This window comes from Dryobates pubescens, chromosome Z (assembly GCF_014839835.1).
Source record: "Dryobates pubescens isolate bDryPub1 chromosome Z, bDryPub1.pri, whole genome shotgun sequence".
Lineage (NCBI taxonomy): Eukaryota > Metazoa > Chordata > Aves > Piciformes > Picidae > Dryobates > Dryobates pubescens.
Window position 1 is genome coordinate 48,570,294 of NC_071657.1, and position 26,502 is coordinate 48,596,795.

Consider the following 26,502-nt stretch of genomic DNA (forward strand, 5'->3'; position numbering starts at 1 on the left):
GCCCAGAAAGATCATGGAGCAGATCCTCCTGGAGGCACTACTGACTCAGAAGAACAGTGAAGAGGTGATTTGGAACAGTCAGCATGGCTTCGCCAAGGGTAAATCCTGCCTGACCAACCTGGTGGCCCTCTATGAACAGGTGACAACATTAATAGATGAGGGGTGAGCAACTGATGTCGTTTACCTGGACCTGAGCAAAGCCTTTGACACTGTCCCGCACCACATCCTGGTCTCCAAACTGGTGACACATGGGTTTGATGGGTGGACCACAAGATGGATAAAGAACTGGCTTGATGGCCACACCCAAAGAGTGGCTGTCAATGGGTCCATGTCCCAGTGGAAGCCAGTGACAAGCGGAGTCCCTCAGGATCAGTCCTGGGACCAGTCTTGTTCAACCTCTTTGTGGGTGACATGGACAGTGGCATTGAGTGCACCCTCAGCAAGTTTGCTGATGACACCAAGCTGTGTGGTGCAGCAGGAAGCTGGAGGGAAGGGATGCTATCCAGAGGGACCTTGACAGGCTGGAGAGGTGGGCACAAGCCAACCTCCTGAGGTTCAACAAGACCAAGTGCAGGGTCCTGCATCTGGGTCGAGGCAATCCCAGGCACAACTCCAGGCTGGGCAGTGACTGGCTGGAAAGCAGCCCTGAGGGGAGAGACTTGGGGGTGCTGGTGGAGGAGAAGCTTAACAGGAGCTCTCAATGTGCACTTGCAGCCCGGAAACCCAATCAGATCCTGGGCTGCATCAGGAGAAGTGTGGCCAGCAGGTCAAGGGAGGTGATTCTCCCCCTCTACTCAGCTCTGGTGAGACCCCACCTGGAGTACTGCATCCAGTTCTGGTGCCCCTATTACAAGAGGGATCTGGATGTGCTGGAACGTGTCCAGAGAAGGGCCACGAGGATGATCAGAGGGCTGGAGCACCTCTCCTGTGAGGACAGACTGAAGGAGTTGGGGCTGTTCAGTCTGGAGAAGAGAAGGCTCTGAGGTGACCTAATTGTGGCCTTCCAGTATCTGAAGGGGGCCTACAAGAAGGCTGGGGAGGGACTTCTCAGGATCAGGTAGTGGTAGGACTAGGGGAAACGAAATGAAGCTGGAGGTGGGGAGATTCAGGCTGGATGTGAGGAGGAAGTTCTTCTCCATGAGAGTGGTGAAGCCCTGGAATGGGTTATCCAGGGAGGTGGTTGAAGCCCTGTCCCTGGAGGTGTTTAAGACCAGGCTGGACGAGGCTCTGGCCAGCCTTATCTAGTGTGAGGTGTCCCTGCCCAAGGCAGGGGGGTTGGAACTAGATGATCCTTGTGGTCCCTTACAACCCTGACTTATACTATGATACTATGATAACACTTCCCTGCCCACTGCTAAACCATGTCCCTAAGCACCACTTCACAGTATCACAGTATAACTAAGGTTGGAAGAGACCCCAAGGATCATCAAGTCCAACCTGTCCCAACAGACCTTACAACTAGACCATGGCGCCAAGTGCCATGTCCAATCTCCCCTTGAACACCTCCAGGGACGGTGACTCCACCACCTCCCTGGGCGGCCCATTCCAATGACGAATGACTCGCTCAGTGAAGAACTTTTTCCTCACTTTGAGTCTAAACCTCCCCTGGCACAGCTTGAGACTGTGTCCCCTTGTTCTGGTGCTGGTTGCCTGGGAGAAGAGACCAACCCCTTCCTGTCTACAACCACCTTTCAGGTAGTTGTGGAGGGCAATGAGGTCACTTCTACATGTCTTTTAAAGACCCCCAGGTTCCAGTTCCCTAGGCAGCCTGTTCCAGTGCTTGACAACCCTTTCAGTGAAGAGATATTTCCTAATGCTCAATAAAACTAGTCTTGGTGCAACTTGAGGCTGCTTCCTCTCATTCTGTCACTTGCTACCTGGGAGAGCAGAACAGCACCCACCTTGCTGCAACCTCCTTTTGGGTAGTTGTAGGGGGCGAGAAGGTCTCCCCTCAGCCTCCTTTTCTCCAGACTTAACAACTCCACCTACTTCAGCCACTCCTCGTAAGAACTGTTGCTCAGACGCTTCACTAGCTTCATTGACCTTCTCTGGACATGCTGCAGGATCTAATTTTCTTTCTTGTAGTGCAGGCCCCAGAAATGAACAGAGTGCTCATGGGGTAGTCTCACCAGTGACAAATATAGTGGGACAACCACCTCTCTAGTCCTGCTGGCCACAGTCTGTCTGATACAAGCCAGGATGCTGCTGGCCTCCTTGGCCACCTGAGCACACTGCTGGTTCATACTCAGCCAGCTGTTGACCAACACACCCAGCTTTACAGCCATTCTTTTGCAAGCCTGTAACATTGTGTGGGGTTGTTTTTACCCAAATGCAGGACCCGGCACTTGGCCTTATTAAATCCCACACAGCTGCCCCTCACCCATCATCTAGCCTGTCCAGATCCATCTGCCAACCCTTCCTACCTTCAAGCAGATCAACTCTTCCTTCCAGCCTGATGTTTGCAAACTTAGTGAGCATGCACTTAATCCCCTCCTGCATATCACCGATAAAGATATTAAAGAGAACTGGCCCCACTACTAAGTCCTGAAGAGCACCGCTTGTAACTGGATTTAACCCCATTCACCACGACTCCTTGGTCAAATTTTGTTCAATATCAATATCAATGAGAGGATTGAGTATACCCTTAGCAAGATCAGTGATGATACAAAACTTGGCGGGGGGTGATGGTTGGCACAGTGGAAGGCTGTGCTAGCACCTAATGAGATGTAGACAGGCTGGAGAACAGGGCAGAGAGGAACTGTGTGAAGTTCCATACGGACAAGTGCAGAGTGCTGTATCTGGGGAGGAATAACACCAGGCACCAGTACAGTCTAAGGGTTGTCCTGCTGGAAAACGGTGCCATGGAGAAGGACCTGGGAATCCTGGGGGATAAGTTGTCCATGGGACAGCAATGTGACCTTGTGGCCAAGAAGGCCAATGGCATCCTGGGGTGCATCAATAACAGTGTGTACAGCAGGTCTAGGAAGGTTGTCCTCTCCCTCTACTCCACCCTGGTGAGACCTCACCTGGAATGCTGTGTCCAGTTTCGGCCTCTCCAAGAGAGACAGGAACCTGCTTGAGAGAGTCCAAGGGAGAGCTACAAGGATGGTTGTGGAATGTGAACATCTGTCCTAAGAAAGGTGGAGAGACCAGGGACTGTTTAGTATTGAAAAGTAAAGGAACACAGTAAGTTCCACCTCAACCTGTGGATAAGTTTCTTTACTGTGAGGGTCATAGAGCCCTGGAACTGACTGCCCAGGGTGGTTGTGGAGTCTCCTTCTCTCGAGACTTAAAAAACCCACTTGAATGCATTCTTGTGTGGCCTGTCCTAGGTGGTCGTCCTTTGGCAGTGGGGACTCAACGATCTCTAGAGGTCCCTTCCAACCCCTAACATTCTATGATTCTGTGATTTTTGATGATTGTTTAATGTGAACCTTTCAAACAGTTGAACAGGCTCCATGTGAGCTGCTAAATCCGTTGTTATGTCAAATAGGCAAGATGCTTTGTAATCTAGTCTGTGGTTCCTGATCCAGGCTCTGGAAAGATACTGCCTTTTGGAGGATGAAGAGGTGTTATGGGCTGAGGCTTTTGCAAGTATCAAACTAAATGCTCAGGTAGATTATTTTGTTTTCTGGATTTGGAAACTAGAATGTGAAAAATACAGCCTGAGTTTGCAGTTTGTCTTGATAGATTGGAGTTTGTTTGTTTGTTTTTTTTTCCATAAAGTATAGAAAGTGTGAATTTGCAATGTGAGGAGATAACTCTCTGTGTCTCCTGCATGGCTTCTTTAGTCTGTAGGTTCCTTTTTCAGGAAGGAGTGGTAGAAGCTGTCTCTGTGTTAAAATGGCAAAGCAGTCTGCATCTGTGCCTGGAAGTCTATGCAAGACATGAACTTGAGTTAATGATTTGCATTTACAGTTTAATGCCTGATGCTCTGAATTTTCAAAGATTGTTCAAGCTGGATATGAGAATTGCAAAGTTCTGTTTATTTCAGTGGAAGTAGCATCACAACGATGAAAACTTGTGTCCACTGAAACATGAAAAAGTTCCTAAGAATTAAGTGACTGACCTACAGCAAATTGCTGCTTTATGATAAAAATTCGCGTGCTTGGTATACTGTTTTCTTTTTCTTCTCATTAAGGAGGAGCCAGAGGTAAATAATGGACCTGTTTTGGAGAGAAGGAAGTGAAAAAGATTCAGCAAACTGTCAGCCCCTCACATGTGGAGGGTGTGATGGGCTGACAGGAACACATGTGAGAAAAGAGCCATCTGCTTTGCTGGTAGGACATACTCTGATTGACTGGATTTCCACAGTGCCCGTTCTCTGCTGGTGGGACAGTGGTATTTTTGTTGGACAGCTGGAGAATCAGGGCTGCAGGCTGCATTGAGAATGTGACCTTTCCTGCAGTATTTGTGCAGCTGAAGGATGTGAAAGCTTACTGACTGGCTAACAGTAACAGTTGAAACAGATGCAAATGTTTCAGCTTTGTAGAACTGTCGTGGTTTGCTACATGAAATTAAATACATCTTAAAATTGTGTGCATGATGATCAAGTTGAATCTCTGTATGAGAGAAAATTTTATTTAAAATGGCTGGTAAAACTGCCAGACTTCACTACTTCATTATGAGGGGTTGGATTTAATGCATGGTATGTTCAATACTAAATATATAGTACTTGCCTTTGAGTTGGAGATTATATTTTTCTACAGAAGATGAGTTTTTCAAGTGTTGCCCCTAAAAAAATTGCTGAAAATAAAGCTGAAAAAACATTTTGTGGATGTCATTTACCCATATTCCGATTTTCTGTCCCAGAACATGTACAAAATACAGAACAAATGTTTTTAAAGCTTTTGGGTTATGGAGGGAGGAAGAGGGTAGGGGAGGCAAATTCTGTGGAAAAACATGTTCTGTCATATCTTCCTGTACTCCTTTTTCTTGGTTTGTTGTTTGTGTGTTGCCATCAGAGCAGCTTCACTCCTCTATCATTTCTCTTCTTAAACTCCTTCTTTAGGGTTCTTTACTTCTGGTCAGCACTTAAATATTCATCTCATTGACATGATCTGTTGCTTAACACTGCTTAACCTTACTTGGATAAAGCCCATTATAGAGCCTAAACCTGTTGTTTTAAAGCTGTAGACAGATTATCTTTTCCAGATCCAGCTGTGCACTCTACCTTCTAGCTATTTGTCACAAGTACCCATTTTGTCAGCACTTCTGCTCATGGAGCAATTTGCAAGTGGACCCAAATTTTTCAGACAAAATCGGTCTAGGCAGTGGTTTTGTTAAATGGCGTCCTCTTAAGCAAGTGCAAATGATTTTACTTGAAGTGAAATAGGAAGAATAGAAGCATTTGGCATAGATACAGGCCTTTGACAGAACGACTTTTGGCATAGCTCTTTGGTGAGTGACTGTTTACTGCTTTGTAAGACAACAATCTTAATTTTGTCATCTCATTCAAGATTTAGATCAGGCTTTAGAGTGTGTAACCTGTTTGTACTGATACGGAGAATGCAAAGCTCGGACACTGTGATAATTTTAAAGTTTTTTTAGTTACAGTAGTTCAGTAGTTATCAGTAAAAATCAATCCATTGTGTATTCATTGGTAAGTAAAGGAGGACAAAGCCATAAACATCACTCCTGTTGCATGGATAAAGTGGTAAGCATGTGAAACGTATTTTTTGTAAAGATAAATTTAGAAAGTGAGCAATAAATTACTATAAAAGACCTCTTGTGTTATATAAGGAACAAAAACATGGTTTAATTTCGTGCTTATATTTACAGTTTGACTAAACTAAGAATCTTTTTTTTTTAGGGCATCCAAGATGGACCTCAAATGTGCTCTAGAAGAATGTTCGATGGCACTGAACTTATTTCTAAACAACAAGTTCTCTGAAGCCCTAGAACTACTTCGTCCCTGGTGAGGTCCTGTTATTTCCTCAAGTAACCATAGATAGAGTCAACTTTGCTATGTGGAATCTTGTGATTAATTTAAGGCCTCTGAAGATAGTTTTCATTTATTTGCTTTGGTCCAAAAGCATTTCTCAGTAATTTTGGGTTTTAGCACTGCATTTGTTTCTCATTATGCCCCCCCCACCCAGCATTTATCACTCAAGCTCTCTTGCCTCACACAGAGAGGAAAAGCAGGGGAGCAAGACATGATCCAATGTATCTTTGATCAGATAATTTGCACAGTGGAACTACTTTTGAAATAAGATGACAAAGCTGGATCAAAACTCTAGAATACTCTTTTTATTGCTTTTTAGATTACATTTGGGTCACAGCAGTGTTTACCCTTAAAGCCTACCTTTTGATATTCTGTCTAATTCTGTCTGTTTCTCTCTTGCTTTTGCTCTACTGAGAAGAAAAGCATGGCAGTGCAGTTGTGGGGAACTAAAGAATACCAAAAAGTTGTAGGATAAACCTGCCTTACCTGTGACTGTGTGGGGAGGCATCTGGGTAGCTGTTTTTAGGACTGGAACCTGAGTCCCATTCACTGCTCTTCTCCTCTCTGTTTTTCAAAGATGTGTTATGATATTGAGGGATTTGTAGCTTGTGTTAGTAGAGCAAGGTAAAGTTCTCTCTCTGCAATTTGAATAGAATAGAATAGAACAGAATAGAATAGACCAGGTTGGAAGAGACCTTCAAGATCATCGCGTCCAACCCATCAACCAATCCAACACCACCTAAACAACTAAACCATGGCACCAAGCACCCCATCAAGTCTCCTCCTGAACACCTCCACTGATGGTGACTCCACCACCTCCCCGTGCAGCCCATTCCAATGGGCAATCACTCTCTCTGTATAGAACTTCGTCCTAACATCCAGCCTAAACCTCCCCAGGTGCCTGAGACTGTGTCCTCTTGTTCTGGAGCTGGTTGCCTGGGAGAAGAGACCAACATCCGTCTGTCTACAACCTCCCTTCAGGAAGTTGTAGAGAGCAATAAGGTCACCCCCGAGTCTCCTTTTCTCCAGGCTAAGCAACCCCAGCTCCCTCAGCCTCTCCTCACAGGGCTTGTGTTCCAAACCCATCACCAACTTTGTTGCCCTTCTCTGGACACATTCCAGCAAGTCAACATCCTTCCTAAACTGAGGGGCCAGAACTGGACACAGGACTCAAGGTGTGCCCTAACCAGTGCAGCATACATGGGGAGAATGACCTCCCTGCTCCTGCTGGCCACACTGTTCCTGATGCAGGCCAAGATGCCATTGGCCCTCCTGGCTGCCTGGGCACACTGCAGGCTCATGTTCAGCCTACCATCGACCAGCACCCCCAGGTCCCTCTCTGCCTCGCTGTTCTCCAGCCACTCTGACCCCAGCCTGTAGCTCTGCATGGGGTTGTTGTGGCCAATGTGCAGAACACGGCACTTGGATGTGTTCAATCTCATGCCGTTGGACTCTGCCCATCTGTCCAGCCTGTCGAGGTCCCTCTGCAGAGCCTCTGTATCCTCCAGCAGATCAACTCCTGCCCCCAGCTTGGTGTCGTCAGCAAATTTACTGATGATGAACTCAATGTCCTCGTCCAGATCATCAATAAAGATGTTAAAGAGCACAGGGCCCAGCACTGATCCCTGGGGCACATCACTTCTGTATATTCAGTTTGTGTAACTAATCCCTAACCCAGCCTTCCTTGACTAGTGGAGAGTCTTCCCTCCTCCAGGCTTTCTCTCATTCATCCAGTGTCTGGAGTTTACAGGGGCTGCTCCTAGGAGTAAAAACTGAAGCAGAGAAGGTATTTAGCAACTGCCTTTCTGCATCCTCAGTCATCAGGGCTGCCTTCTTGTTCAGCAGTGGGCCCACACTTTCCTTATTCTTGCATTTACTACTGATATATTTGAAGAAGCCCTTCATGTTCTCTTTTACTTTCTTAGCCAGTTTTAGCTCTAAGAGGGCTTTGGCCTTCCATGTTGCCTTCCTACTTGCCCTGACAACTACTTTATAGTTCTCTCAAGTGACAAGTCCCTTCTTCCATAAACTGCAAGTTTCTTCCATGAGATTTTCTTCAGAAGGTCCTTGCTCATCCATGCAGGTCTCCTAACACATCTACCTCTAACTCAAGAGAACACACCTGTCTTGGGTTTTGAGAAAGTGGCATTTAAAAACTGGCCAACTTTATTGGGCTCCTTTAGCCTCTAGAGTCTTATATAGCATTTTATGTAGGACTTGAGCACACATGAACTGACTTCTGTATGACACAGATGCAGATTTTTGTGTCTTTGAATCAAGTAGTAACATTAGAAACATGTCCTTAGTTCTTGACTGAGTGTTTATGTCAAGACTTTATTAGCTAAATTAAATAGATATCCCATTTATAGTGCACTGGCATATAACTAAGTGCCAATATTTGTGTCACCCAGTTTGAATATTTTATGGAACTTGCTTTGACAGAATCCTGTGGAGGCATGCAGCACCTGATAGATGTTACTTGATAGGTTATGTTCTCTCTTCCATTGCTTTTCTGCTTTTTTAATTCAGTTTTTTAATAAATTAATCCAAGCATCTCAGAATTATATTTTGTACTGTAATTTAGAGTTTTGCATAAATACAGAAGATTTTTATGTTTGCCCTAGGTCTAAGGATAGTATGTACCATGCCCTTGGGTACAGCACTATTTTAGTTATGCAAGCTGCTATGACCTTTGAACAGCAGGATATACAGATGGGAATTTCTACAATGAAGGAAGCTTTGCAAACTTGCCAAAGGTAAGTCCAAATAGCAAATGGTTCTGAGGTACTTATTCCACCTAGTGTTTGTAAGATATTCCAGCTGTCTGTATGCTTTCAAAGCAGGCTGTTGTCAGTATGATACTGATCTAAATTTGGAAAGATGGATCATGTCTTTCTATCCAATTATTGGTAAGGATATGTTTCCTACTATTGTGGAAAAAAACAGATTTGCCAGATCTGGATATGTATAGCCTCTGAAGTCAGTTAAATGGTTGGTTTGCTATGTAGACCTACATGTAAAATGACACTATGTGATTAAACTTCCTGAGCTATTTCAACAAGTAATTCTTTTGTTTTCCATGAGGATCCAACAATTTTAAAGCTCCATATTTTGAACTCTCACCATGAAAATATTATTTTTATATAAAATGTTTTCAAGGTGAGATTAACTTGTTCTGATGTTTCTTCAAAATCCAATGCAATTTAAAAAAATTATTGCTACAAATGGGCTATTCTAGTCTATTCTATTCTAGTCTATTCTAATTCTAAATGTGTTTATCTCTTCTTAGTGTTAAAGGCCTGTTATTCCCATGAAGAATGACCTTAACCTTTTGCTTCTAGCCTTGTTTGAAACAATGACGAAATAGAGTCAAAGCCAGATTTTATTTTTAATTAGAAAAAAAAGAAAAGAAAATGGGTTGTCAGAGCTGAAGTGCTTAACAAGCCTCTGACAAAACCAGAAGTGAATACTTTATTCTTCTGTACTGGTTTGGTATCATATTGTGTAGGCCATAATTTCTCATGAATGGTCTCTGAAGAAATTGACTCTAAATGTTAATTTTGACATTTAACATTGCCTCCTTAGCAATGACAAATGTAAGAAAAATAAATGGGACAGAATTGTCAGATACTCTCTGAAGAAAATAAAGAGTCGGCAGTCCCTCCCTATTTTTTTTTTCAGGGGCGCTCTCATTTCAGTTTCATCTGAACTACGTTGTTTACTATGTTGGAAAATTAGGAGCCTTCTTTTGGTTTCAGAGAGTTTCAGTAAATGCCATCTCTGTAGGATACAAACTTTTATACATTAGAGTTGTGATGCGTTCTGTCACAAATCTCATTAAAAAAGCAAGATGAAGGCAATCAAGCACTCTTCGGATGAAGGGCTGCCGGAACTACATGTGCCTTAACTGACCATTTTTTGGGTATACATGCAGAGTGTCATAATCTCCTTGTCAGGATGCTGTGCTTTTTGAGGTGTAGAACAGTGTAAACAGACAATAAGATAATGATAAGATAATTCTTAGCATGTATAATTACTTACTTTGGCTTATGAAGTAATTTCCTTTTTTGAATATAGGGTTGTTTCCTTAGTTTATTCATAAAGATGAGTTGTTTCTAAATAGTGACAAAGTAATGTTTGGAATGCCATACTAAAATAAACTATGAATTTTTAACATGAATGGTTGAGATCTGTTGAAAACAAAATGCGTGGCTGTTTTTGGCATGGTGTCTGGCATAAAACACTATAAAATAACGGAAGTGTTAATGTTTTCATTTATGTTAAAAATGGAGCTCCTTTGGATTTTCCATTCCAATTCGGAGTGCAAGTTTTACAAATGGAAAAAAAAGTAATTAGTAAAACTTGAAGTCAGGTTCAAGTGGCTTGTCCAGGGTCAGAGAGACCTCTGCAGCTGGTGGAAGTGGAGTGAAGGCTAAATTAAATGCATGATTGGAACATAATTAAAACTGGATAGGCTTCTGAGCCCAGCTATGTACCAGTAGCTGTGGTTAAACTGCTCAAAAGAATTGCAGCTATTGTCAAGTCAGCACTGTACTACGAATGTGTGTGGATTGTGATTGGAAATGGTTGAAAATTATTAGTAACTACATTCAGGTTTGTGTTGAAATGTTCATGCTCTGTGGGTTTCTTTTCTTCACATATGACTGATTTAGATTCAGGAAAAGAAACACGGTGGTGGAATCCTTGTCCAGCCTAGTTTCTAAACAGTCAATGGATCAGTTGAGTGAAGGTGAGTTGTTTATAGCAGAATTAAAATATGAAGTGAAAAAAGCTCAAAGCCACCCTGCTGTTATGTATCAATCTGCTTAACTCGGTAACACTTTTAGTATCTTATTATATTAAACAAACCAATTTTATTTGTATCTAAGTACGCATGAATTAAGAAAGGAATGCCTCTCACAACATATTGTAGGAGGGCTCCCAAAAGTGTAAGGTACCGTGTATTATGTCCTTATAATAAGTTGCATTGAAATCTGAATATATTAACAGTTTTTGTGCTTGTCTGTTTTGCCTTAAGGTGTTTTGGGAAATGCTAGCAGTACATTGTTCACGGCTCTGAAAATGTACTGACAGCCTATTTCTGGTTCAGGCAGAATCAAGTATGCATTTTTTTCTAATCTGACTCAAAAGATTCCTCTAATATTGTGCACATCAAACTCGCCACGTGTGCACTGTACATACAGCAGCCTTGTGCATGTGACTGGTCTTGCAGCACTTGTGCCATGTGTCTTAAGTCAAATGTACTTCACTGCTGCATGAGGACAGAAAAACTGCCCAGGGCTTTCAGTTTGTTAAACATGACTTTATGAAAGTCCATTCATAATGTCTTACTGGACTTAAGAAAAGCTTGAGCCACAGTAAGTGTTACAATGAATCTGTAAAATCTTTTTTCTGAGACGTGGAGGGAGGGTTGGAAGACCTGCTTGCTGTAGGCTGATTTTTAAACTGAGGATCAGTGGAAATTAGAGATGATCATTCACCACAATGACAAGTAGCATTTTCACTAGGCTGAAGTCAGCTGTGCCAAGATCAAAGTTTGAGGAAAAATTAAATAGAAGACTTCTGTTGGGATTTGTGTGTTACAGCTGTTATTCAACAATTACCAATGCAGCAACAGCAGACTTTTTTCTTTTTTTTTTTTTTTCTTTTCTTGGCAGCATTTTGTTTGTTCTGTTAACCCCAAACCCAGAATATTGACAACTTTGCTGACAGTAAGCAACTTTTCTTTCTTATCTAGAGGAAATGCATGCTGAAATCTGCTATGCTGAATGCTTACTACAGAAGGCAGCTCTCACTTTTGTGCAGGTAAAGTCAGTTGTTTATTTTATATTTGTGTGGCAGTTCAATGTAAAGATGTTAGTACTTGTAAACATCATTTCCACAACAGAGGTGGCATTTAAATCCCAAACTAACAAAGTTATTTCATGTCAGTGGTTGAAAGTATTGTAAATGCTGTGCTATCCAGCAAAATCCTCTTTGTTTCTATAAATAGCCAAAGGATTGATACCTAGGAACCCAAAACACGTGGTATATTTCAGTCTTATACAGATGGTATGTTTAAATCATGGAGTTATAGAATACACTGGTTGGAAGGAACCTTTAAAGGTCATCTAGTCAAACCGCCCCACAATAAGCAGGGACATCTCCCAACTAGATCTGGTTGCTCAGAGCTCTGTCAAGCCTCACCTTGGAATGTCTTTAGGGATGAAGGCTCACTCACCTTCCTGGGTAACCTGTTCCTGTGTTCCACTGCCCTCAAAGTAAAGAACTTCTGCCTAATGTCCAATCTAAATCTACCCTTCTTTAGTTCACAACCATTGCCACTTGTCCTGTTGCTACATGCCCTTGTAAAGTGTCTCTCCACAACTTTCTTGTAGGCCCCTTCAGGTACTGGAAGACAAACCCTATAAGGTACCCCCAGAACCTTCTCTTCTCCAGGCTGAACAGCCCCAAATAACTTGCATCACTTCTGACAGTCTCCAGTACTTGTTTAAAAACATATTCAAGTATGAGGAAACACTTTCTTTGAAAATGCAGGTCTTTTAATTTTTCACATGAGAAAGATGGAATGCTTCCCAACTAAGAAAGCTTCAACGGATAAACATTTATGTCCAATTCAGTATCTCTCTCAATGTACTTTTGACATGGTGTCAGGAGTGATACAGTAAGTGCATGATTATGAAAAGATCATGCCCTAGCTTTGCAGAGGTAACAGTTCAGTTCACATCAAGATCTGGTGCTTAATACTGAGTGGTACTTCTTGTTTAGCTTGTGGTTCAGGGGCTTGATGCTATGGTATCTTCAAATTCTATTTCAAATTTGGTTCCTGAAAACAGGAGTTGTTGGTCAGACTATTTTTTACACATGTGAGTGTTTTACAAATGTTTAATGACTATATTTTAGATAGTCACTTCAGATATAGAATATGAGGAATAAGCAAGGCATAGAGATACTAAGATAAATTGGACCTAGAACATTCATTTGGCATAGGTTTATAAACCAGTTTTTATGGTACTTTGGACAAAAATGTCAGGAAATATTAATGAAATGCAAGTCTTTCCTGTAAGTGACTTTTTCTCTTTACTAACCAGGTGGAAGTAACTTTTTTTTTTAAGTATGAAGAGAATTTTTAAGCAGTTCTTGGAGGTGACTTTAGGAGTGTATAAAACGAAAAAGACCCAAACCTTCAGGGCTATACTTTTATCTTCTTATCCATCCTGTCTGGGATACATTGTGTTGACTGTAATAATCTGCTCTGATGATTGTTGTCATGGTCTATATATTTCATTCTAGACTGACCTTGATTCATCTGAGTATGATGATGTTAATGAAAATGTAGCCATTCAGAAAAAGGCAGCAAGAATGCTTGTACTAAAATACTTGTGTTTGAGTGTTCTGTCTTGCGTACAAAACAGCTGAGGTCCTTTGAAATTGTGACCATTTAATAGAAGACAGAATTTCCTTTGGCTGATGATTCTGAGGCACTTTTTTGTATTTTTTTTTTTTTAATTTTCCTCATCATAAACCTGTGTTTCTGCAATGCATGCCCCTGTTTACCTGCTATATGAATTCTGAGATGAAAATTCTGAACTGTTGAACTGTTAACCATCCTTCTTTTCAGGAATTTATTTTCAATGGCTGGTACATTGTGGCTTTATCTTGATTTTTCTAGAGTTTAATAAGTTTACTATTGATCAGCAATAGGAATTTCTTAGTTCAGGGGATTCTTTGGTTTCTTTTCTGCCGGGTTCTGAGCTTGTCTGTTAGAATCAGCATTTCATAACTTTTTAGAAAAAGTTCCCACAGCACCATCTGGTGGAAAGTGTTCTTGTTTCATGCATATAAGTTGGAGAGTGTTAAAACTGAGACTTCCTTTTCATCCTGCTTTGAAATTTTAAAATTTGTATCATGCACCAGAGAAATGTTGCCCTGACAAATTAAACCAAGGCGTTAATTTCAGTCTCAGCGAAAACTCTAATAGCAAAAAACATTTTTAATAGTTCCAGTGACTTTTAAGTTATAAATAAATTTGAATGTAGCTGGAAGATTCTTATATATGTGTTATATGTAATAGGTAAAAGCACAGTTTTGTTCAATCAGTTTTTTTATTTCAGGATGAAAATATGATCAACTTTATCAAAGGTGGCCTCAAAATTAGGACAAGTTACCAAATATACAAGTAAGCCATTAGAAAACTGTTAGATTCAGTGTTGCTATAAACAAGTGCAGTTGTATTAATGTCTCAAAAAAAGATTAAAAAATGTGTAGCCATCATAGTGATTGTAATTCACACAGTTTTTAAGTCACGTTTCCCCTTCCCTCTTTTTTTTTTCAAACAAAAGAGAATGTCACCAGGTGCTACAGATGACTCAGGGGAACAAAAACAAAAATGAAACTTACTACCAGTTTGAAGGAGGAGTAAAACTTGGAGTTGGAGCATTCAACTTGGTATGACTTCTGAGGTTATATATATCCCGCTGGGATAATTCTGTAGAATTCTTTCTTTGCAGATACAGTACTGTTACACTGTGTTAAAAGTGATGTATTTGTAAAATGGAGAAATAGTCTTTAAAGGTTCTATGCAGTAAGACGACAGCAGGGCCTTTTTGCATGTATGCCTTCTACAATACTTCTAATTTATTCCAAATTGTGTTTAATTCTCTTGGAGTAATGTATGTATGTAGTTTTTAAGAGGAAAAGCAGCTACATGTACCGGTGTGTACCAGGAATTTGTATGCTATTGGCCTGACTGCTTTTATTCTAACACTTTTGTGTGTACCATCACCATTCTTTTGCTTCAGTGGTGTACTGTGGATTGGCATAGATAATTACAAATTCAGAATAATGAGTTCACTGAGTTTGTGGAAAAGAAACCTGCATGCATCCACAAGTATTTTTCTTTACATTTAACTACAGTAGGTTTTTCACACCTGTTTTGGCAGTGGCAAGAGTTGATTTTGGCTGGTATGTTTATTTCTGTATCGTTCCCAACCAGAGCATGCCAGTTCTGAGTATGATCAGAACAACTCAGGTCTACCTGTACCTGCCAGTTTTTAAAAGCAAGCAACTTGTAGATGTCTGTGTTCATAAGTGCTCTGACCTTCACTATTCCACATGAACAGTTGTCAACAGGAAAATTAACAGAAAAGGTCTCCGCTGTGCAGAACATATTAGAATGAATGGAACTTTGGAAACTGGACCATCAGAGAGACCTTCTTGGAAGCTGTGATCTTTCTAAGCTTTCTGTGATGTAGGATGTGGAGATTGCATTTACAAGCAGGGAGAACTGAAGGATTATAACAATAGCTAGTATTTCTAAAACAAGTATGCTTGCTGGCCTTCTATATCAATGCTGCCACAGCAGGAGCAAGTGGAGTTTTTGTTGATATCATTGTGTCATTTGATTGGGAGTAAAGGAAGATGCTAGTTGTAGGTTTTAAGTACTACCAAAGCAGATAATACTTTCATCCCAAATGAAACACTTAAACAATTTTGGCTTAGCTATCGATGGAAAAATCTATCGTTATCTGAAAAAGCACAGCTGGACCTTGTGTTGCTGTTTCCATACTGGATGATCATCAAAATACTTGAGTTTTGCTGAAGCTGTAGATTTGATTGTATATTGTTGATCATACAGGTCTGTTTTTGAGTTCTTTTGTTCTTTACTTTTTCACTAATGGGCAGAGGCATTTAACATAGTACTTGGGCTCAAGTTTATAATGATCTTACTTCGTTTTATTTTGGGTTTTAATGCATATAAGTTTTTGTTTTATGTTTCTCTTTTAATGTATTTCAGATGCTGTCACTTTTACCAGGAAGGATCCTCCGGCTTTTAGAATTTATTGGATTTTCTGGCAATAGGGTATTGGATCTGATACTTGTTATTTCTAATTGATCTTTTCTCAGATAGTCTCAATGTATTTAACAACATATATTTCACACTATAAGTATAATCATCTGTATTCTTCATCAATATTTCAGTGTTGTTAGAAAAACAAGAAGTTAGCTAGATGATGCTGGCATAAAACCCATATTGTGATATCCTGATCTTGGACTACAATGGGGACATAACCAAACCAATCTGCTCCAGAGAGTTTTCAAATTGTAATTTGCTTTTCTTTTCCTGATCCTTAAGGACAGGATATCAGTTTCTGAATTACGTCAGGAAGTAATGTTCCTCATACTGGTAACTGAGGGGAGAGACACAGGTCTGTGTTTTCCCACTCACAATCCCAGCCTGTTTATTTTGGGGAAGGAATTTCTGAATATCAAGTGTCACAGTGGAATCTCAGTAGATCTTTTTCTTGTGGATGAGTATAGTATGGATAATCACATTCTTGTTTTTGTAAATTTGGCCTTGTTTTCTAAGTCTTGTTCAGCCCTTTAAAAATCTTTGGCACCCATAAATGGTTAAAAATTCCCAAACCAAAGCAACTCACTGAATTATACATAAGTAAACTTCATGTTATTAGTGAGACAAGAATCACTATATGGTCTTATTGCTGTTAGTTTGTCCACAGACAATAGTTCTGTTTATGTAAAATTAGACTTAAGTAGAGACCTGTTTGTTGTGTATCTTCCTGTGAAAGACCTGGTTCATGCAGAAGCTTTACTGTAACACACATTTTTGGCCTGACTGAAAAGGCAATAAAAGCTGAAAGACAAAAAAGTCCAAACAGTTTGGAGCATTACCACATATTTGGTAAGCTGAAAGATAAAAATTCCAAGCAATTTGGAGTATTACCACATATTTGGTAAGCTGAAAGATAAAAAGGTCCAAACAATTTGGAGTATTACCACATATTTTGGTATGGTGCTTGCCTTTTCCTGTAACTCCTTAAGTTGCTGTGCAGTAAAGCTTCTGCTAAGTTGGGTTTTTTTTTTCTTTTGAGGCAAAATTCTTAAAATCTGGTAGATTTCTGAAGACCCAGTACTCTTAAGCATAGAAGATGTGAGTATAGCTCAACAGTCCCCCAAGCAGTCAGGCTGTCATGTAATGGGCATAAACTGGGAAGAATGGGAAGACTTTTCATGTTTTAAGGAATCAAGATTCTGTTCCTGAGTGCACACAAATTCCATTGTAGCTTCTGGAAGGAGTGCCTGTAATTTGATGTGTCAGCAGAGATAATATTTCCATCAGAATATCTAAATAAATGCTGAATTGATATAAGAGCATATAGGATTGATATCATATTGATATAGGAGCTTCTACGAGGGAAGACTATTGCTAACAAGTAGCACTGTAGCAATTGAGAGACATTCTCACATTCTCATGGAACATAAGTTTAAAGATGTTATTCCAAAAGGCTCATAGCCAGAAAATAGTGAGAAAGGAATGAAAACCTGTGTGTCTGCATGGTCTGTGTGCAGTTCCCATTTCACCAGAACACTGAAATTCACTGATAGTATTATTCAGTGTTGGCTTAAATCTTCTCCTTGCTGAGTGATACCAGCAGGCAGAACTGTTTTGTTACAAGGTTCTGTTCAGTCTGAGATAACAAAGTGCTGAATTATGAAATACTTCTGTCTGAAAGGAAAGCTGGATTTGGGGGGAGGCAGAAACTATTAGTAGTAGCTCTGTGTATTGATAGTTAATTCTGCATGTGTTTGTGATGTTTCTTAGGACTTGGGCCTCCGTCAGCTACGGGAAGGCGCATCTGGGAGCAGTTTGAGGGCCATTCTGTGTACTTTCACCCTGTTGGTTTATCATACTTACGTCTCCTTAATCCTTGGTGAGACCCGCTGTGTAGCTGTTTAGTCATGCTACACATAGATACTGTGATCTATTTGAACTGAATTTCAAAACTGTGGCCAGTTAGGTTTGTAACATCAGATGGCTGTGTACTTAATTATGATCTGAAACAGGCAGAAGCAGTGAAGGTAGATACCACTGTATTCCATTTCCAGGGCTGTCTTAATATGCAACAGCAAATATCATAGAACACTTTTAAGTTCAGATAAGTCCTTATCCATAAATTAATGTCAAATACTGTGAAAACTATTTCCAGAAAGAAGTTGATACTCCCAAACAATTTTCATGAAAGTTCAAACATAGAGGATGAATTTGTTTGCTGCATGGGGCTAAAAGTCGACATTAATGCTGCATCTTTTGCATATATTTTCATGTTCTTTAATTTGGAAGTATTTCAGTCTGTGCCTTAGGCTCATCAGGAAATTAAGGAGAACTTCATTTCTTTCAGTATCACCTGTACTTCACTGCTGAGCTCAAAATTGGGAAAGGAGGCAGCCAAGCATGTTTTCTAACTTGGTAAAACAAGTAAAGGGACTAAAAAATACAACTAGGACCTATAATAGAACAGTTCAAGAATATTCGTATCTTCTATTCTGTTTCTACTTGCAGACATTTAGTATCTAAAGAGCACTCAGTACCTCCAGGTCAAGAATTAATTTTTATAGAAACACAATATAATGAAATAATTCTGCCCTTATATAAAAGCAGTCATCCATGTGAATCTATTCACGCCATAATATGGTCTGGAACCCAAAATCTTAATATGTGAAACTTGGTTTTTTTAAGTACATTGAAATTGGTTTGTGATGTTTTCTAGGTACAGGGGAAGCCAACATTCAGGAAGCAGACAGTCTTCTTGAACCCTACCTCCAGAAATTTCCAAACGTGTGTATTCTGTATACAATAGCAATAATAATAATAATAATAATAATAGCAATGTTCTTCCCTAAGATTAAAATAGTAACTAGGTATTTTCCTCATCTTCTTTCTAGGGTTCCATTATTCTATTTTATGCTGCCAGAATAGATATACTGAAGGGAAATTTTGAAAAGGTAAATATTTTTTTTCTTTCAAGGTTTTTATTTATTCACTGTTCGACTTAGGGAAAAAGACATCTACTTCATCTGAGTAGCTTATTTTACCTGGACTGACAGTTATGCTCATATCTCTGTTCATGTTCACTGTCAATATTGATTCAAGCTCTCTCAGTGTGTGACAATGAAAGGGAGGTTTATCTCATTTTACGAGTTACATGTTCTCCAGTTGGATGCTAGGAAAGAGTTTGCTTTGTAGTTAGATATGGCTTTCATGTGGAACTGTAACTGATCCAATTTTCTTCATTCTTACTTAACTATGTTGTAGGCGCAGTTGAGGTTCCAAGAATGCATAGCAGCCCAGCAGGAGTGGAAGCAGATTCATCATCTTTGTTACTGGGAGCTTATGTGGTGCTTCACCTTCCAACAGAACTGGCTTCAAGCATATCAATATGCAGACCTGCTCAGCAAAGAGAGCAGGTGGTCTAAGGTAAATGGGCAAGTGGATGTTGGTTTGATATACCAGTAGCCTCTCTACAGTTCAATTTTTATTTCAATTCACAAAAATAAGTGTAATTTTTGCTTTACCTTGAAACCCATAAGCCAAGGCACAATAGCACCAAAATGGTAGATTTAACAGTGTGGTAGAAGAGGAATTTTGTTTCATGTTCTGAAGCACTACAGCCATAAATAACAATGCTTCAGCACCTCTGAAAACAGAGGTAGTTACTGGACTTGTGAGAAAGAAGAGTGAGGGGAAGACTTAACTTGCATCTGAAGTAAAGTTCTAGCACTCACTAAGAAAATGTGGCTGAACAAACTGGATTTTAGTCAATCATAAACAGATGAGAGCATATCTATTCAGCAGATGCTTTGCAATCTCAAATGAGATGGCTGCTGGAGACAGGGCCTCATGAGAAAGGTTGTGGTGCCTGCCTTTTCCTTCTTAAAACGTTTCTCAAAGTATGAACCAAGCACAATGTACAAATAATTTTTGATATATGTTTGTTTGGGTTTTTTTAATTGGTTTGTTTTGTCTGACACATCCAATTTTTGACAAAAGAGAAAGAGAATAGTATAGTCAATGTGAAGTGCAAATGTCTTGAATAGAATAACAGATGATCTTGTTTTCTCTGCAAAGTCCAGTTATTGAACTTTCCTTGAAGCAGTACTTGGATATTTTCTTCTGTTTTTTGCAGACATGTCTCTACACATAACAGATCAGACAATGACAGTAATAGACTTTTGAACAGTTATGTCATTTAACCTCATCTCTTTTATCAGTGATTTGCATAATAAATTGTCCTGGTCTTTGCAGGAGTCACATTTAGTATTCTGAGTTATTTTTGAATGTTAATACAGATGTTAAATACAAAATTATAGCATGAATTATGTGACAAAAGAAATACTGAAGTTCTGTAGCTTCATCAGCCTGAAAATAACTGGAAACACTTTGCTACAGCAAGTGGGGTGAAAAGTTTGGGTCCTTAGTGTATTGACTAAGCACAGCCAATTAGATGTGGTAATATGTTGCTCCTTTTTTTTTTTTTTTTTGATCAGGCAATATATGTGTTCCAGAAGGCAGCAATTTTGTGTATGCTTCCAGAGGATGATTTGAAAAGGACTGGTGAGGACATTGTATCTCTATTTAGGTAAACATTTATAAAGCAACTATACATTCAATCTTTTTCCCTGTATGAAAGACTTTGAATTCATAGAATTGTAGAATCGTCCAGGCTGATAAGGACCTCTGAGATCATCAAGTCCAGCCATTTCCCCCACTCCACCAAGTCTGTCACTACACCATGCCCCCAAGCACCAGGTCTGTATGGCTTTTAAGCACATCCAAGGATGGCAACTCAACCACTTCCCTGGGCAGCCTGTTTTCAGTGCCTGACAACCCTTTCTGTGATAAAAGTTTTCCTAATGTCCAGCCTAAACCTCCTCAGGTGCAGCTTGAGGCCATTCGCTCTCATTCTATAATTATGAGAAGGGAGCAGTGCCTCCCTCTCTAAAACTTCATTTTAGGTAGTTGAAGAGAGCAATAAGGGCTCCCCTCAGCGTCCTTCTTTGTAGACTAAACGGCCCCAGTTCCCTCAGCTGCTCCTCACAGGACTTGTTCTCTAGGCCTTTCACCATCTTCGTTGCCCTTCTCTGTACACACTGCAGTACCTTGATGTCTCTTTGGTACTGCGGTGCTCAAGACTGAACATGGTACTTGAGGTGTGGGCTCACCAACACTTGAGTACAGAGGGACAACTACCTCCCTAGTTCTGCTGGCCACGCTGTTTCTTATATAGGCCGGGATGCTGTTGGCCTTCTTGGCCACCTGGGTACCCTGCTGCTTCATATTCATCTGCTTATCAGTCAGTACACCCAGGACCTTCTCTGCCCCACAGCTTTCCAGCCATTCTTCCCCAGTCTTTGACTGTCTTTGCCTTGTGTGGCTTACTTGCTACTTAATAGCCATCAACTTTCCAAGTTCTTTTTTTCTTTGCTTTTAACATAGGAATATTTAAAATGCTGATTCTAATAGCAAATACACATCCTGCAACTATGGTCTGAGTGGTGTGAAACAATTTAACGTACTATACTTCAGTAGCAAACAACAAATCTTGTAAAATAGGAGGAAATAAAAATTAAGTAAAGCAATTTCTGTTTTCTGTTGTCTCTCCTTGTAGACAGGTGGATGGTCTGAAACAGAGAATTGCAGGAAAATCTATCCCAACTGAGAAGTTTGCAGTAAGGAAAGCTCGACGCTATGCAAGTTCTCAACCAGTGAAGCTTATATTACCTGCCCTGGTATTTATGCTTGCTTGCTTTCTTTCTGTCTTTTTTCAAATAGAAAACAAATAAGTACAATTCATTATACAGGGAAAGAATAACATCATCAGGTAGCCTATGTCTGCATTTCTAAAAATTATTTTTATAAAGAACTATTGCATTCAACCAGTGAGATTTTCTGAAATGTACCAGGGGCTGGATCATACTAACCATAACTAGGAGTCCGAAACCAGAGCTGGAATTTTCACATGAGGCTGAGAGAGTCATCCTTCAGCTAAAACCCACATGGGTTTCTAGCATTTGTGTTCATGTTCTTTAGTGTGTCAGGATTTCAGTCCATGTCCTCCAGGCTCATTAGGAAGTTAAGGAGCACCTTCTGTCCTTCTGGTGAAGATGAAGAGTGGTGACTTTTGTTTTTTTTTGTTCTAGTTTTTTACTGAGTCTGAATTAATTGTGCAGAAATTAATGATACTTTATTAATGCTATTATAATCTCCCAGGCTTTTGATTTCAGAGGCATTAGCAATGCACAGTCTGTTTGTGCACAGCTCTGGTGCTTTTCATACGTGTATGCTAAAATTTTTGTATATGGGTAATTTTCATCAGAAGATGAAAAACATCATTTGAGAAGGAAATTCTTAAGTTAAAGCTCGTTGATATAGAAAGAGCAGTCTAAAGAAATTTTACCCATCAGTTTTAAAATTCATTGTGTTCTCAATACATATAAAGCCTGAAGTAATAAAGTTGTCTTGTGCTTGTACAGCGCAGTAGTATTCAATTGTGAGTATATGTCTTTGGCCTTGCTGTCAAATCCAGACTCTTTTCATTTAAGAATGTTTCCATCATGGGTTACGCAAAAAGAAGCACAGTATGTGACGTTACTGTAAATTAGATGTTATGTTAGTGTAAATTAGACAGGACTACAGGGTTGAAACGAATTGGGTAGAGTGTAGTCAATAACACTGTTTCAGAATTTGGCAGAACTATGTTTTTTGCCCCTCTGAAAACACACATAGTTACAGCATAAGTGGAAATATTTCAACAATATGACATTAGGATTCATACTTCAGAGGTGTAATTACAATTCAGAATGCAGTAGGGCAAATGATAATCTTGCATTTGCAATGACTGAGTAAATATCTCAGCAAAATTTTGTTTTGTTTGGCATGAGCTCTGTGTGCATTCTCTCATTCTTCTTGAGTTACAATGTGTATTTAATGCATCAAAACAAGCATTTTGCTTACTATTGTATTGAAGCATCTGGAAAGATTTGTGGCAAGATTTGCATAGATGTTTTAGTTAAAAAAATAAGACTTTGTAGGAACTGTTGGAAATGTGTGTTGGATGTGTGTGCTGGAACCATGGTCTCATCCAGAAAGTTCTGTCTACTTCCAGTGTTGCTCTGTGTGGAAGGTAACAGCCTATAGATTATAGCATCATTATATAAACACAAGCCACAAGTGTGTGTTTTGGTGTACACATCATACTGTGTATACATGCACACACGCAGAAATACACATGCAGAATTATCTGTAATCCTATAGTAAGTAACTGCTTTCAGTTGCCCCTTTAGTTCATATGGCAGAGGCCAGAAGCCTGAAATACCCGGTTTTGCTGGTGCATTACATGAGTGATGGTAAACTACGACGTGATAAAATCCGTTCAGTTCCTTTTTGAAAGATCTATGAAGACAAAGGATATCAAAATCAAAACTTAGAAACTCAGGTTAGCTTTGCCAACACACATTGAATGCCATTTTACCTCTCCTATGCATAGATACTTTTAGGCAACTTTAATTACATTATTATTAGGGTAAATGTGATGGTCTTTGTAAACTTGGATGTAACTGACAGAATGTCCCCTGCTCATGGTGGGTTGTTATTTGAGGTCCTACAGATACTTCTGCTCATGGGCTTCAAAAGAGTGAGTGTTTTTTGACTTTCATATTGTTTAAACCCCATTTTTTAGGCAGTGTTTTTATGTACTGAAAGTGTTCCCTAACAGCTTTCCAAGGCTTACTTTTTAGTTAAATATTTATGCAAGTCCTTGAGTTTGTCTGTTTTGTTTTCCTTTTTTTTGTCAGGAAATGATGTATGTCTGGAATGGCTTTGCGATAGTGGGCAAAAGACCAGACCTTACTGAAAACTTACTGGTAACAATTGAAAAAGAAGAAACCGCTCTACAAAATGAAACTAGTAAGTGATCAGGTGGAATTAGTAAACTGGTTAAAAATGCTGACTTCTTTTGCTTCTGTCTACTAAGGTGTTGTAAGCGTTGACTCCGGCAATGTGTCATTAAATCTGAGTATGGAAATTTTGTAGATGCAGCAAAGTTAGTGGTGATTCTTCAATATGTTCTTTACTCGGCTTGATTGATGCTGCAGAAGACAGAAAACTCAAGGATGTGAGGCCATTAGTTGCAGAACTTAACTGACTCATTCTAAGACATTCCAGTTTCTGAGAGGGTTCTTGAAGTGTATTTCTTAAATGTCTGAAAAATAATTTTCCTCAACCAATTTATACCACACTTTACTGCAGGGGGGACATACTGAGCAGAATGTGACTAAATATAAAGGGAATAATGAAGTACTGTGTACAAGTCTGTTTTTTTTTTTTACTTTCTGGCAATATTAAACCCTTGCTAGTTGTAAAGTAAAACATTTTTAACAAATGAAATTTGACCATGGTTTTAGATCTTAGTATATTTGAAGCATAAATGTTTAGGTCAGTGTTTAGAGAATATTTTTTTTCCACTCTTAATTTGCTAAAAATAATTTCTGTTAACACAGAGTTTAATCACATTTGTCAGCAATTTAGCAAAAGTCAGCTTTCATAAATCATAGAAACATTTCAGTTGGAAGGACCATTAAGATCGTCAAGTCCAACCATTAACCTAACACCCTGGGTCATCAGACCATGTCCCAAAGTGCCATGTTTGCAGGTTTAACGAACATCTTCCTGGGCAGCCTATCCCAATGGCTGACCACTCTTTTCTGTAAAGAAACTTTTCCTAACATCCAGCCTAAACCTCTGCTGGCACAATGTGGTGCGTTTCCTCTCCTTCTGTTGCTAGTTACTTGTGAGAAGTAACTGACCCTCACTTCACTACAACCTCCTTTCACGCAGTTGTAGACAGCAATGAGGTTTCCTTTCAGCTTCCTCCTCTTCAGACTAAACAATTCCAGTTCCCTCAGCTGCTCCTCATAGATATGTTCTCCAGACCCTTCACCAGCTTTGTTTGCCACATTACAAAAACATTACTTATGAAATGTGAAAGCACATGTAATTACGATTCACATCGTACAATTCACATCACATGAGGTGATGCATCAGAAGTTACATAAGGACATACAAAGAAATGCGTAGTGGTAGAATCAGGATAGACTAATGGTGATAAACTGAATAACTTGCAAGGCTAAGACTAAATTGGGCCCCTTAATTTTTTTTTAATGTTATTATTCACTTTTCTGCAAAGTCAGTAGAGAGCCTCTCAAATGATTTTCTTTGTTGTTGTTGTTGTATTAAAATCAAAAGGTAGCAATGTGAAAACATCTGCTCATAAAGTAATACTCTCTTGAGTTCTGCACAGAGGGTTCTGGCAGAAGCTATTTAGAATCCATTTCTGTATGATGCAGGAGGTTGCACTGTATGTGCTAATCGCTTGTAACAGTGAAGTACATTTTCTGTCAAGTTCCTTATCAAAGATGTCTCCAGTACCAAATGAAAAAGAGCCGAAATAAAACTAGTATATTTATCTTTTGTAAGTACATAGTTTACAAGTGCAATGTTATCCAGAGACATATTTGGGTTTTATGCTTTCTATATATTTTTTTAGCAATAACTGCATTCAGACATAGTTTTGCTTTGGACTTTGTGTCTCTCACAGTATCACAGTATAACCAAGGTTGGAAGAGACCTCAAGGATCATCAAGTCCAACCTCTCAGACTGGTTTGGCTTTTAAAGATAGGGACTCAGACAAGATAAAGATTCATTACCAGAATTTCTGCTGAATGGAAACCTAAAGCAGAGTGTGTCTGGGATGCAGTATTATTTTAAGAGACAGATGTTAATATTAGATAGCTTTAAAGGACTGCTAAGGTGCTGTAAAAAAGCGTGCCAATTATATACAAAGGTCATTTAGGGACTGAGACTTCTTGGAGAAAGCTGTTCCTGTTTCATTCACTTCCAATGAACAGACACAGCAAGGAGTCTTTCATGGGTTGAAACTGGTTTAGTCCTAAAAATAAAGTAGAAGGAACACATAAAAGACATTGGAAATTTTTTATCTGCCTCAGTGTTTCTGGAAAACTTTTTTCCCCACTGTTGCATCATCTCCAAAACAAAAGAAATGAAGTTGTATCTTCAAGAAAAAAATAATTTATTGTGTGGTATGTAATCCTGATAATGCTGTTTCCTCTTGTACAGAGGACTGCAAGAAAATAATTCTCCCACATTTATTGCCAGGATGTCTGCATAGAATTGGCATTTACTGTCATTTATTTGTCAGTGTTCTGGCATAAAATCTTTTCTTCCTATGGGAAATATTGGAGACATGCTAGTTGAAGTTGTTACAGACTGGCAAGCTTCACTGACATCAATGCTTGCCCCTGGTAATTTCAATGAATTAAGTCCTTTAGGAGGCAGTCACATCAATACTATAACTTACCCTAGTGAAAAAGGTTAAAAGGAATGCAAAATACTGATCCGCTGTGCTTCTACCTATCGCTGAAAGCACAGTCTGTCAGTGTGTATCAAGACTTTCTGGGTTTAAATACAGAAATAAGCCTGAATGTAGTGGCAAAGCGCTTCACTGAATCTTAAGATGCATTAGTCTTGCATGTTTCAGAGTTGTTTATGTAGGAGGGTTCTGGCAGACAGTTAAGAAAAAAATTAACATGACCTTAGAGAGCTGGTAATTAGTTGTAAACAACATGATCTGAGGGGAGAGTGTTTTGCTTCCTGAATTGT

At 39.6% G+C, this 26,502-nt stretch overlaps 1 protein-coding gene across 2 annotated transcripts in view; it reads left to right on the forward strand.

Annotated features, from left to right (window-relative positions):
* TTC39B (tetratricopeptide repeat domain 39B) overlaps window positions 1–26,502 on the forward strand; it is an 85,019-nt gene that overhangs the window by 53,093 nt on the left and 5,424 nt on the right. For both annotated transcript variants that reach the window (XM_054178386.1, XM_054178387.1), the window contains 14 exons: window positions 5,813–5,917; window positions 8,569–8,700; window positions 10,618–10,694; window positions 11,703–11,770; window positions 14,080–14,144; window positions 14,308–14,413; window positions 15,762–15,827; window positions 17,589–17,697; window positions 18,535–18,602; window positions 18,710–18,769; window positions 19,080–19,241; window positions 20,312–20,403; window positions 21,433–21,553; window positions 23,618–23,729. In XM_054178386.1, the coding sequence (XP_054034361.1) occupies window positions 5,813–5,917; window positions 8,569–8,700; window positions 10,618–10,694; window positions 11,703–11,770; window positions 14,080–14,144; window positions 14,308–14,413; window positions 15,762–15,827; window positions 17,589–17,697; window positions 18,535–18,602; window positions 18,710–18,769; window positions 19,080–19,241; window positions 20,312–20,403; window positions 21,433–21,553; window positions 23,618–23,729 (1,343 nt within the window). The remainder of the gene's footprint in view (window positions 1–5,812; window positions 5,918–8,568; window positions 8,701–10,617; window positions 10,695–11,702; window positions 11,771–14,079; window positions 14,145–14,307; window positions 14,414–15,761; window positions 15,828–17,588; window positions 17,698–18,534; window positions 18,603–18,709; window positions 18,770–19,079; window positions 19,242–20,311; window positions 20,404–21,432; window positions 21,554–23,617; window positions 23,730–26,502) is intronic.